The sequence below is a fragment of the Silene latifolia genome, chromosome 11 (assembly GCF_048544455.1).
Source record: "Silene latifolia isolate original U9 population chromosome 11, ASM4854445v1, whole genome shotgun sequence".
NCBI classification, from domain to species: domain Eukaryota; kingdom Viridiplantae; phylum Streptophyta; class Magnoliopsida; order Caryophyllales; family Caryophyllaceae; genus Silene; species Silene latifolia.
Window position 1 is genome coordinate 18,862,831 of NC_133536.1, and position 14,499 is coordinate 18,877,329.

At 35.0% G+C, this 14,499-nt stretch overlaps 1 protein-coding gene and 1 long non-coding RNA gene across 2 annotated transcripts; one reads left to right on the plus strand and one right to left on the minus strand.

The window, feature by feature from the left end:
- Nucleotides 1-1,608: 1,608 nt before the first annotated feature.
- Nucleotides 1,609-2,336, minus strand: LOC141612759 (uncharacterized). Its single transcript, XR_012529190.1, has 2 exons — nt 2,269-2,336; nt 1,609-1,805 (listed from the first exon to the last, which is right to left on the minus strand). It is a non-coding gene; the product is annotated as an uncharacterized LOC141612759 (long non-coding RNA).
- Nucleotides 2,337-13,014: 10,678 nt separating this feature from the next.
- On the plus strand, nt 13,015-14,268 carry LOC141613030 (alpha-amylase-like). The gene is made up of 3 exons (XM_074431769.1): nt 13,015-13,045; nt 13,089-13,903; nt 14,161-14,268. The coding sequence occupies exons 1-3, from the start codon at nt 13,015-13,017 to the stop codon at nt 14,266-14,268; spliced, it is 954 nt and encodes a 317-aa protein (XP_074287870.1).
- Nucleotides 14,269-14,499: the final 231 nt, after the last annotated feature.

Consider the following 14,499-nt stretch of genomic DNA (forward strand, 5'->3'; position numbering starts at 1 on the left):
TCTCCACCAACCTCTCAGCTCTCCCAGCTCTCTCATAAGCTTCCTTAACATCTGTAAGGATTCCCACGGGTAACTTATCCATAATCTTAGGGGTCAACCCCTCTCAAACCTCAATGCCGATTCTCCTCACTCAAACCCATATCCTCAAAGATACCTAGACTTCTCATTGAACAAATGTAGTACTCAAACACACGGGCATCTCAAAGATCATCTTAAAACCATCAAACTCTTCTCTCATCTTACTCCTCACATGTTCCTAATTTTAACTCCTTCCTCACAAATTACGAAACTCCTCCCAAGGTATAACAGGTAAGCCTTGGTTTGTATATATCTCCTTAGCACTCACTTTCACCAATCCCACCACTTGCCTCGCCTCCCCCTCGTATAGAACGCAGCTGTTCCACCCTCATCTCATCAGGACAGTGAACCAAATCTAATATGTTCTCCATCTCTCTCAGCCAACTATCAAGTAGGTTAGGCTCCCCAACTCCCTTGTATTCTTTCGGGTTAAACCTCGCTATGTAAAGGCTGATTTTTGAATGGTCAACCTCCTTCTCCTTATCCTTATTCTTATCCTCATTCACTTTCTTTAGGGTCTCAGTAAGAGCATCCTGGTGCTCTAACATCTTAACGATGTCATCCACGGTCATAAGCTCAGCTCTCGCATATAAAGCAGTTCTCTTGGGCGGCATCTTGAAACTATACATATATAAGAAAGGGTAGATATGAACATACGTACTAAACTTCAAAACACGAAGACACGACCCCTAGAACCTACTCGATCGAGTTCCCAAACCCACTCGATCGAGTAACGGGCTACTCGATCGAGTTCCCAACATACTCGATCGAGTACCCAAACATCAGACCCTTAACAGACCTTCTGATCTCATACCTACTCGATCGAGTATCTAGGCTACTCGATCGAGTGACCCCCTACTTGATCGAGTACCCCTAGTTACTCGATCGAGTGCCCAAAAACGCTATTCTGGACTCAAAATCGTTAAAAACCCACCCGATCGAGTCAATCCCACTCGATCGAGTCATGCTAACACATAAAAGCTACCCGCATGTTACGTTATATGCTAACATGCTAAACTTATAAACCACATTATATCATAATACACATGCTACGCATCTTTTCTACCATCTACGAGATCATTTCATCATGTTATTAAATGCCACATTATAAATCATCCAACATGTTATCATCTCATCAACAAATTCCCACATATCACCATTTTCTTTCACATGCTCAACTTTCTACTTCAACACCCAACAATTAACACATTTCATCACATTCTTACACAAGTTAACCAAACACACATACGACTCGACAAACACTTCCCCCACGTGACCGGTTCAAAGTTGTAGGGCGACCCCTGCGACTTTAGGATGTCTCCCAAGCCTTTGCACTAGCTCCTACAACTTTTACCCCGGGTTCTTTTTAATTGACTCCCTATGTTCATTAGGTTCATTGGTTACAGGTTTCAGGATCGTCGCTCTGATACCATTTGTAACACCCCCATACTCCAAGTGCCTTACCAGGACCACTCAGGTATGAAGACATTACCATCTCGGTTACCCGAGGCAATGATAATCAAACAACAATAAAGAAACAACGTTTATTATAAATAATTTAGCGAATAGTTACAATCCTCAAAACCAAACCAAAAGTACGATACATGATCTCAAACTGACTGTTCTAACTGAAATGTAAATAAACTAAAGGCTACAGCGGAAGACTCCTATCATCATGTCGTGGCATCCCAGCTATCCCAGTACTCATCTCAATACCTGCTCAATATCTGCTCACCATCCCCGAATGGATCACCGCAGGTTTACAAAACAACACCGGGTCGCACTAATCACACAATCAATATGTATAACAATAATAAGATGCACAGACAGCTTAACTGTCACACACACACACACAACCAACCAATTCCCATCATCTCAATACTGACTGTCCACTGGACCAGCCCTGCCAGTGGGGGACCGCAGCCGTACCCACCAAATCCCCGCTCCACATAGTGAGCGATAACCCTGTCCATTAATGTGCACATCCCCTTCCGTGGCGGGTTCCACGAAGGGCGAAACTAGGGCGTGAAGCCACTCCCGCAAGTGACCCCACTCAGCCGAGGCCACGCCTCGCGAACCATCAACAACGATCACAACCACAATCACAGTACAATTATTATATCAAACAACCAAATACAACACATCAACCAATATCCCATTATGGGACTAATACTGAGTAGGAAATCCTACCTGGTATGCACACAATCAGACGGTCTCTACTGCTGAGTCAAAAAGCCTCTTCTATGAACCCTCCTCCTATCATACAACACATATAGGCTACCAATCACATACTACACATAAAAACCCCCAATCTCTAAATTAGGGTTTAACCAAATCAAAGGAAATACAATAAAAAGGGTACGTAGATCTTACCCTCGACGCAAGGAACTCAACGGTATAAACAACGACAAGAACTGACCGTCTGAACTCCGGGAATTGCTAAGAATGCGATTAGGAAGATGAACTTGTTGCTTTCTCTCTTAAACAGGAATTTAGGTTTTGTAAAAGTGGTTTAGAATAATGACGACGGAACTTAAATACCTTAATCGCATAACTAACAAAACCCGCGAAAACTCCCCGTAAAACCGGACACTCGATCGAGTACCCAAGGTACTCGATCGAGTACCCCCTTACTCGATCGAGTGCCCCAGCTACTCGATCGAGTACCCAACAGGTCAGAAACTATTTTATTTCGCAACTTACCTTTACTCGACAGAGTAAGAGCTACTCGATAGAGTACCCTAAGACTTATAAATACGGAGTATTACATAAACCCCTTACAATGAAAATAACTCGCCAACCTACTCCGGTTGCATTTGCTTGAAGCTACTCCGCTTCAAGACTTTCACTTGCTTAAAGCTACTCCGCTTCAAGACTTAAGTTCTATCTCACAGGTTTACAGAGTCTTTGAATCTCAATCGTTCACTTTATGAACATGGAGATCACAATTAAGACCTAAACACGAGAATCATGGAACAAGCTCATATGCCACAGTGCAGCGAACTGATACATGGAGATTTACAGCCCTTTTGAAAAACGTTTGAAGACTTTTAAAATAGAAAACAATTTTGCAAATAAGCTGAAGAACAAGAGCTGATGTTTTGCAAAGTGTTTTAACAATTAATGCTTATAAAAGTCTTGGGTAATAAATGATGCAAAGGCACTCTATTTATAGTGGATTTGATCATCTAAGTAGTACAACTTAGGTTAATTAAACCCAATATTAAATAGATAGCCTTTGAGTGATTGTAAGTGTTAGGCTATAGGCTTGGAGCACAAGTCATTGATCAAAATCAGAAAACTCTTCCCAAAACACTCAACATGTGACATTTTACCAAAATGGCAAAAAGCATTTCTAGCTTTAAAACTTTGACAAGTTCAACTTACCATTTTAGTAAAAGGTAAATGCACAAATCTAGAGGATTAATCAATGTGGATTTATGACTTAAAATTTCAGATTTAAAACTTCAACACATTTGACAAGTGACAACTTACCACAAATGGAAGAGTGCTTTAGTACTTGACTAAATCAACTTTCCATTTATGTAAAAGTAGATGCACAACTTTAGAGGAGTCACATGTGAGTTTTGCAAATTAATTTTTTCAGATTTGTTTTCAAGCTGGGATAATTCAAATGTAAAATCTTTGAGAATATGAAATTTGTAAAGATTTTGACACTTAAACATTTCGAATAAAAGTCCCTCCATACGGTAGTATCAGAAACCACAGTGCAGTGCACTGTTGCATGGTTTTGCAGCCACTTGACGTAAATGAGAATGTTACACTTACTCTTACATTTTTCGACTAATGCTGGGATCATATCATTGTCTTGACTTCTTGTTGACTTCATCTTGATCATGTTAAGCCGTCTTTGAGAGTCAATTTGATTGCTACAATCACTAAGCATTTGTAATCGTTTACAACATTTGACTAAGGCTAAGGGATTTCTTATCATAACTTTATCTTGATCATTCTTGAATCATCTTTGGAAATTCATTGAGTGCTTCAAATGCTAAATATTATAACTAAGAAGCAAACAATTAAATAACAATGAAACTTGGCATCATCAACCAAGTGTGTTCTAACAAGGATAGAGAGTGGATTGACACTCATCACCAGAAAAAGTGGGAGAAGGTCCATCTGAGAAACTGAGGGAGAGAAGATGGAGAGTTTGACACTACAAGAAAAATAGCCACTTGCGGCGGATCACTTGCGACGGTGGAAACTTCCGTCACAACCATGGCTTTGTGACGGAAATTGTGTAGTTTGCGACGGAAATTCCGTAGCAACTATTTTTAGATTTTGCGGCTTTTTTCACATGCGCTGGAGTAATGTTGCGACAGTTTAGGTGAATTTGCAACGGAAATTTCTTCGCAACCTTGTCCTACATCGATGAAGAATGACAAACTTCCTATGTTTATTAAGGTTCTTTCACTTTTTTGTTTGATTGAATTTACGACTTGAGAATTGACGCGGAATTACTTGCGCGGGATTGAAAAACGCGGGAAATGAAAAAGTTTAGGACAAAAACATATAAAAAAAATTGGAAAAAATCTTTTGCGATGGAAATTTTGTAGCAAAAGTTTGCGACGGTTTTTCCGTCGCAATAAGTGTCATTTACGACGAAATTTTGGGACGGACCTCTTGGCCCGAAAATTCCATCGCAAATGCCCTTTAATGACGGATATGGTTCATTTTGCAACGAATTTTTATTTCCGTCGCTATTAACCTTTTTTTTGCAGTGTGAAATCCGAAATTTGAGGAGGTAGGATAGTGTTAGATAAAGATAAGATTGTCTAGCTCTCTACTTTGTTTTTGTTGGCCCGAATATAGTGACATGTTTTGTGGTTGTTTAGAAATAATAGCCGGTTTTGTTCGGTTCATATCTTGTAATGTTTACGGGTTTTATCCCTTTTTTAGTACTATACCTTACATTTTACCCAAAAAAAAAAGGAGTAAGAGAGCTAAATTTAATAAAATATATTCGTTAATTTAGTGTTTTTAGGAGCAAGAGAGTTTATTTTAAATGTGAGGGTGCTAATTTTGGGGTTCACAGTAGATGTATGTTTAGAAGATCTTAAATCGATGGGGAAAGAGAGGATGAGTATGTAGGAAAGTGCAAGGCAAGTTGTAGGAGGGTCAACGACGGCTGACAGGAAGGGATCCAACGATATGGTGATAAAGGTGGTTGTAAGTGAAGGTGTGGTGGTTGCTGAATTTGGATGTTTTAAAGTCATTTCTGATAGGATAACCAAACAAATTTGAGTATCAAAGGGTTCCACTCCTTCCTCTTTTTTCTTTATTCCATTCTCTTTTTCCATTTGCCAACCAAACGTCCCCGAAATAAAAATCCCTGCACTCCTCACATTTATAATTCACACAAATTTTCATTTGTGACGGCACTATTTTCCCACAAGTTTATGACCTCTCACAAGAATAATGTACGGGGCTGTGGGAGAGGAAGTGGGAGGGCAAGTAAGAGGAGGATTATGAGACGTCACAAGCTTGTGACGGTCACAAGCAAGACTCTGTGTATAATTTGTTGTTGTGTACTCCCTCCGTCCCGGTCAATTGTTGTCCTTTTGTTTTGGCACAAAGACCAAGGAAAGAGGAGAGGGTCAATTACTAAACGAAAAGTGGGTCAACTTGAGTGTAATCAAATTGCGTCAAAATTCAAATTATTAGTTTAAAAGCCTAATTTTATGATGATACTACCCTTATTACTCTATTATATACTTAGTCTTCTCTCTCCCTTATACGTCTATTCAATTCATTTATTAATTTCAACATTCCTCTCTTCTTATATTTTTTCCTCACTTAAGGTAAGATTGTTCATCTTATTTTCAGTAATTAGGGTTTATAACCGAAAAATTATAGTTTCCTAACCCAGGAATAAAGGTTATAACGCCAGAAATTAGGGTTGGGTTTAAAACCCATAAATTAGGATTAAAAACCCAGAAATTAGGGTTTAAAATCTAAAAATAAGGGTTTAAAACCCAAAAATTAGGGCTAAGAACTAAGAAACTAGGGTTAAGAACTAAGAAATTAGGGTTACACAAAATTAAAATGTTTGGAATACTACATTTAAGTCAATTGATTCGCAACTAGTTTAGATCCCGCGCAATGAATGCGCGGTATTTATAGAGTTTTTATTTTTGTATTACTTAATCATGTTAACTTAACAACTTATTAATTTTTCATATTTCACGTCATTATAATTTGATATGGGAAAAAAAACTTAACTGTAAAATTATTCAAGAAAACTGAGTAAAACTGAACTGTAAAATAATAGTGGTATCTCATTAAAGAAATTGTTCATTTTTCTCGTTGTATTTTTTTTCGAGAAAAAGAAAATTAAAACTGAAAATTAATTAAAGAGAATTGAGTAATATGCTGAAATGTATTTTTTAAGAAAAGTTTTTTTATACCACAAAACTAATGATTCCAGTTTTTCTTAATTTTTTTTGTCATGAAAGTAATCAAAACTATTTATAATTTGTTTATACGTATTATGATTGTATGAGTCAAGTCATTCTCAAATAATATTATCAATAAAAGATTTAATATTTTATAATTTTATATTATTTATATTTTAGTTAAAATATTATAGTTTAGTGTTTAGTGAAAATTATATAATTTGATGAAAAGAATAATTTTGATGAAAAGAATTATATAATGAAATACATTATAATTATTAAATTTCCTTATTTAGTGAATACAATTAAATTATAAATAACTTCCTTATTTAATAAGATGCTTTTTAGAGGGAAAATTAGTGAGTTCACCTATTCTTTTAATAGATAGGGGATTTATATTAAATTTCAACATATTTATAAACACCTGGCTAATAAAACACAAAGAGGCCAAAGTCGATACTTTGAAGGGGAGAATCCTCATCAATGCTCTTAAACAAGAATTTTTCAGGCGTGAGATCTCTATGAATAACCCCCAACGAATGACAAGCTTCAACAACTCCAACAATAGTGCTTATCAACTTTGCTGCCTCGCGCTCATTATACTGCCCTTTAGCCACAATCCGATCAAACAACTCCCCACCTTGACACAACTCCATAATTTAAGTACATTAGGGTAAAATTTGGGGAAACTTTTTTGGATTAAATGTTAAATGTTGATAGAATAAGATAGAATGACAAGTGAAATGGAGGGATGTCTAAATATTGATCCAAGGGAAACTTCGCCAGATTTAAAGAATTTTCGCATGAAAATGAAAATGGGTGCAATTTTTGACCTGACAACATTTGAGGGAAGTAATTTAATAAAAAGTTTATAAAAAAGAGTTTTTTTAGAAAAGTGATATCTGATCTAGAAGGGAGCTAGTAATTATTAATTTACTATATTGGTAATCACTACAAAATATATTACAAGATATTGTATATTTTTATGGTAGTAATGGTACGACCACTCAAAATGTGACGCATTTCAAGCTTAAAAAATGACTATTTAATGTGAAAAAATGACTAGTTAGTTTTAAACTTTTTTTATTTTAAAAACCACTTTTTTAACATAATATGATTATTGTTCATCATAAAACGGTCAATTTTTATAACGTTATACAACGGTAGTATACAATAACTACAAGTTGGCAATTTGATTGGTTGGTCACTGATAGCAAATACACCAATTGGATGTTACTCCTTTCTTGCTTATGTAATAGCTTAGCTCATATAGTTTAGCTCATGAGCTAGCCGATCATCTAATAGCTTATTGTATAGAAACTCCAACTGTCACATTCTTATCCAAAAATCACAAATTGAATAGGGAATTCTATCATACACATGTTGGTCTCATAAAAACATCAGTACACTTGACAACAAAGAAATGTAGTCTTTCTAGAAAAAAACAGTGCAATGTGAGTAGTAGATATGATGATGAAATAATGACACTGAGAATTCCTAAAAAAATTAATGACCATGTGCAGAGAAAATAATCAAAAATATGAATATAAAAAACATTACATTCTTATAGGTTAAAATGGGTTGATTTTAATGATTAAAGTCTACCATGAATAAAGACGATTTTTAATAAGTCTCTTAATGTGAATGATTTCTTCTTTGTTGATGAAATAACCAAATTTGCGAAGGGTATATCCAGTATATATCGTAAAAGAAAATGTTATATAACTATCGGTGGGACATATTCCTGATCAAGACAAAAACATATACCTAAATAGATTAAGTCTAAGATTACAAGAACTATCAGTTCTCAACTCTCAATATATATGTTTTTTTTACGACGACAAAGGATTTGACAGAAAAATGGAATTGAAATAACGAAATGTTGAAGTTGAATAAAGCAAATGAAATTTATTTTAAATCAAAAGAGATTTTATTTTAACTTAAATAAGTTAGAGGGTCATCTGTTGTTTACTTTAAATCGTAAGTTGCAATTTGAAAGCAAATAATTGTCAAGTAACGTCAAGTCACAATCTTATCTTTATAAATACAGAAATATTTAGTGCAATTTCATGCGTCCACGTCATTCACATCCATTTTTTTAATCATTAAATGCAGGGCCCACATAAAAGATTAAGAAATTAATTAACGAATAACCGTCGATGTTTTTATTTTGTACGTAAACGATAAGTTTATGATTTATACGTAAATATTAAAAAATAACGATGGTTTGTACGTAAATTTTTATATACGTAAATAAAACCACAATCTTTAAAATTATTTGAATTAATAAATTTTCTAGAAATTCCTACATCTTTGTTTTTCTAATAAAAAAAGCCCAGATTAAATAAAAAATTAGAACATTTTCTCAATCAATATTATTCTGGACAGATGTGCCACAAAATATAAAAAAGTCATAACTGTAAATTTTTAATTTGTTAAAAACAGTACAAAAATGTTAAATCATATACCTAAGTATTTATTCATGGAATAACGCTGTATACGAGTAATTAATAACAAAAATTATACCAATTTTTTTTAACCTATGTAAGAGACAGATCTGACTATTATTGCATATTGACGAGAAGCCGTAAAATTACTGAAATATATTAACTACTTCACGTAGTGAGAAGCCATAAAATTTGTAATCTCATTGGATTAATTCTCATTATATGTGGTGACTTTTTTGTTGGCTAGATTGATATTTTTTTATTATAATAATGTGCATAACTTAAACTAATTGATTGGTGTTCTTATAAGTATAAAAAATGCATTTGAATTCCAAAAGTTAATTATTCATCTTTTCCATATATTTTCAATGATAATGAATGCTTTAAAAGCAATCCGTGCAATTTTGCACGGGCTAAAACTAGTTAATCTAATACTCCCTCCATTATTTTATATATGACGTTTTTATTTTACGAGGTAAGTCTTTGACTTTCAATTATATAAAAATATACTTTAAAAAAATTATGAAAATTATATCATTAGTCATTAGATTCGTCATAAAATTAGCTTTCAAAGGAGTATACATTTCATATTATTAACTTATATATTTTGAGAGATATTGAAGAGAGAAGTGAGTGTCTCGAAATGTGAGAATGACATATGTTGGAAAATATAGGGGCTTTTTGCCTTTGGAGTGTTTCCAATTGTCCCACATTGGTGAGGAAAAGGGAGTTTTATGGGTTTATATGTACCCACCCTCCTTACCATATCACTAGTGGGTCATGGGAGGCTTTTGTGGAAGCTTTGCGAGGAGCTTAATTCAGCTTGCACACGCGCGCGCGGGCCTGTGCCCGGCCCGGCCCGGATTCGGGAATCGGGAATCGCCTGTGGCGGGCTGTGCCTATCTTTTTGGGCCGCGGTTTGTCATATAATTTCTGTTTTGGACTTGGACTTGGTCAGTCAATGCAGTTAGTGGGTTGAGAGCTTTGCTCCTCCATTTTCTCCACTGACTGCTGCGTTTTAGGGAGCTGTTTTAGGCTCCACTAAGACCCTGTTCTTTCTGGCTTATTTTCAGCCCATTTCGATTCGATTCACTCTATTCGATTCAGCTCTATTCGATTCGATTATTTCGATTGATTCGATTCACTCATTCCATTCGATTCGATTGATTCGATTCGATTCGATTCCATTCGATTGATTCGATTCGATTCGATTTCAAATCACTCCATTAAATTCAGCTCATTTCAGCTTTACTAATTTAAATAATAGTTATTATTAATTTTGTTAACAATAATACTATTTTTTTAATATTAATATTATTTATTATTTATTATTATTATTATAATTATAATTAATAATATTGTTAATAATTTATTTATTATTATTACTATTATTACTATTATTATTATTATTATTATTATGATGATGATGATGATGATGAATATTATTATTAAAATGAATAATAATGTTATTAATGTTAATGTTAATGTTATTGTTGTTGTTGTTGTTGTTGTTGTTGTTGTTGTTGTTGATATTATTCTTATTCTTCTTCTTCTTCTTCTTCTTCTTCTTCTTCTTCTTCTTCTTCTTCTTCTTCTTCTTCTTATTATTATTATTATTATTATTGTCGTTGTTATTATAATTATTATTGGTATTATTATTATTAAAATTCATAACATTTATTGGTATTATTATTAAAATTCATAACATTTATTATTAATATTATTAATGAGGCACACCGAACAGACTTGACTCACTTGTCAATACGGGGTCTTACAAGTCAACACGCTTGCCAACATGGTTACAAATTAGCTTGGTACCCTACGAATCACAAATCGTTAAAAGCGAATTCTATCAAGTTGATTACTGAAAATACATGTAACACATTTTCTATAAGCGATTCGCGAATCGGTAAGGCGTATTCATAGCGAATATGGTAACCGTGCTTGCCAAACCATCATTTGAGGTACACATAAAACCTATAAATATCTCACTATTCACCAATCAATGGTAAAAACTTCTCACCAACAACTTCCTCTCTCTAGAAGTAAGACTAATCGAGCTACTACAAGAGGGCAGAGAGACCTTAGTTTCAAGCAATGTCCCGACTATCCACCATTACCATAAGGCATCAGAGAAGGACATTTTGCATACCCTGTGAGGCCTTTGTTACGCATGAAAGATCCATCCGAAGAGAGCAAGCATAGGTTCGAGATACCATATGAGAGTAGAGCGTTGACTCAACCTGAATTCGAGCAACGCTTACTTGAGTGTTTTTATTCTAAACAATTATTTTACTAATATCATTATTAATATGACCTTATTATTTATTATTGTTATTAAAAATATTATTAGTAGAAAAATACTATTTTTTTCATTATTATAATTTATGATTATTAATATATAATATTATAATTTTTTTCTTATAAATATTAATTTTAGTATTACTATTATACTATGAATATTAATATATTATAGTTGATAATAACAATAATATTGAATACTATTATTATTATTAATATGATTATTTCAGTTCAATTCAGCTCAATTCAGCTTTATTCGATTCGATTCGATTCACTCGACTCTATTCGATTCGATTCGATTCGATTCGGCTCCATTCGATTCGATTCGATTCGATTCACTCCATTCGATTCGATTCGACTCGATTCGATTCGATTCACTCTATTCGATTCGATTCGATTCGATTCGGCTCTAAAAAGCCAGAAAGAACAGGGCCTAAGTCCTCCGTCTTCTATATAAATAAGAGCTCCTGCTCTTCTTTCTTTCATCAATCAGAAACATATATGACAATACTTTCCCTCTTCCTCTCTTACAATTTCTGGGTAAAGTAATTATATCGTTCCATAGCTCTTAATCTCGAGTGGGCGGGTTTAAGCGCTGTAGTGTAAATCCTTGGGGGACTACCGACAACTGCTGATCGCCACCACGGTCGTGCCGAAATAGTTTTCAAGGCAGTGGCCTCCGTACCACGGCACTACGAATCGGTTATATATTCTGATCTTTCTCCTTTTTTTGTTACTGCTTCGTTTTTGCAACAACAACATATAGTGTATAAAATAATGGAGGGAGTACTATAAAATTCTACACTATATGATTGACAAATGATTGTTGGTTATGACTTCAACACTTTGTATACAACATAGCAAGTGTTCAAATTAAATAGGGTTGGGTGGTGACTGTGATTAAGCATGGCTGCATGGGTCATCTGTTATACTATTTACTCCATTAAATCAAAAGTTGCAATTTGTGATCAAATAATGAATCGTCAAGTAACGAGAGCTATCCAAAAACCTTATCGACCTAAGTTCCGTTTACTCGAAATACGTGACATTATTCTATCGATTTCACCATGCATGCATTTTATTCGCCTATAAAAACCCTCCTTACGTTCCTAATTCTTCATTCATTTCCTTCATCATATTTCTTCTTCTTCATTGTTCCATTCACGGAGTTTGAAGATGAAGAGTTCTAGGATCACCAATCTTCTTTGCTTCTTTACCATCTTATTCTCTCTTCTCTTTGCCTTCGTCACGCCTACATTGTTATTTCAGGTAATACACTCTTCAACTTCTGCTAGTATTTGCAATGGTGAGCTGAGGTTCGAAGCTAGAGGAATGAACTAGCTACAACTTCCTCTGTCCCAATCATTTATTTTCCTTTTTATTTGTTGTGAGTAGTATATTTAAATCAAAACTAAACAAGATGGAACAGTTTACTAGAAAAAAATCAAAAAAATCTCTTTATTATTCATAAATTATTCTCATTTGAAATTCAATATTTTGGGTTAACTAGATTAATTTATTTTTGTTGGTTGAGGAAATAGTTACATTAATTCTGCATTGTAATGTGTAGGGATTCAATTGGGAGTCATACCATACGCAAGGAGGACTTTACAATTCTTTGGTAAACTCGGTTGATGATTTGGCCAGAGCTGGAGTCACCCATGTCTGGCTTCCTCCCCCTTCTCATTCTGTTTCTCCTCAAGGTATATATTTTTAGTCTTCCAAATTACCGACTCAATCATTCATTTACCTTCTCGGACAACTTTGATTTTATGTTACAGAATTGCACTCGAGAGTCGAGACGTTTGTTTTAACTAAACTAACTCATATTTGTCTTGAATTTAAGGATATTTGCCTGGTAGATTATATGATCTTGACGCCTCAAGGTATGGGCGTGAGACCGAGTTGAAGAGCTTGATCAACTCCTTACATCAAAAAGGGATCAAATCGGTAGCTGATATCGTAATAAATCATAGATGTGCTGACAAACAAGATGGAAGGGGAATCTATTGCATCTTTGAAGGAGGCACGCCCGATGATCGTCTAGATTGGGGTCCATGGGCCATATGTAGGGACGACACTCAATACTCAGATGGTAGCGGGAATTTAGACACTGGAGCCGGGTATGGAGCGGCTCCAGATATCGATCACCTTAACCCAAGAGTCCAAAAAGAGCTAGTCGATTGGATGAATTGGTTGAAGACCGAAATTGGATTTGATGGAGGGTGGAGATTTGATTTTGTCAAGGGATATGCACCAAGCATTACCAAACTTTACATGCAACAAACTTCACCTAATTTTGCCGTTGGGGAACTATGGGACTCGGCTATACACTATGACCCGGATGGTAAGCCTGATTACAACCAAGACGGGCCAAGGAACGAGTTAGCAGGTTGGGTTCAGGCTGCGGGTGGGGGTGTTATTAATGCCTTTGATTTCACTACTAAGGGCATTCTTCAAGCAGCCGTTGAAGGAGAATTGTGGAGATTAAAAGACTCAAATGGTAGGCCTAGTGGACTTATTGGAATAATGCCTAGAAATGCAGTAACTTTTATTGATAACCATGATACCGGATCCACTCAAAGGCTATGGGCATTTCCGTCCGACAAAGTTATGCAAGGCTACGCATATATTCTCACGCACCCTGGAACCCCATCTATCGTAAGTCACTTAACATATTTGTTATATACGCACTTCCTATTTTGCATCATCACATACAATTACCAATAAATTTAAGATATCTAATTAGAAGAAATTGTTTCCTTCCTTGCGGTTCTATGATCATTTCTTCGAGTGGGGTTTGAAGGAAGAAATTATACGATTGAGTTCGATAAGGACGAGAAATGGTATAACGAAAGCAAGTAATGTCAATATAATGGCAAAACGCCGATCTCTACGTTGCAATGATCGATGGAAAGATTATAGTCAAGCTCGGAACCGAAAATGACCTCGGCAATCTCATTCCATCAAACTTCAAAGTTGCTACCTATGGAGCTAATTATTGCGTGTGGGAGAAGCAAGGTTAAAATCACGGGAATGAGAAAGGCGTAGGAAGTCCTATTGTTAGAACAATTGCTCCTTAAAATTATTAGTTACGAGTATAATATAATACTCAATAATAAAACTAAAATGGCGATTTAAAAACTCGCTATTGTATTGTATTCCTTATACCACTAAGAAGAGGTATCATTATTGTCCTCATAATGAGAGGATTAGGGCCATGAGTTGTACTTTTAGGCTACTAAATATGTTGATTG

Coding starts and splice junctions, on each gene's coding strand:
- LOC141613030 (XM_074431769.1), top strand. CDS start 13,015: ATGTTACAGAATTGCACTCGAGAGTCGAGAC. Junction 13,046..13,088: donor TTGCACTCGAGAGTCGAGAC/GTTTGTTTTAAC, acceptor CTTGAATTTAAG/GATATTTGCCTGGTAGATTA. Junction 13,904..14,160: donor ACCCTGGAACCCCATCTATC/GTAAGTCACTTA, acceptor ATCGATGGAAAG/ATTATAGTCAAGCTCGGAAC.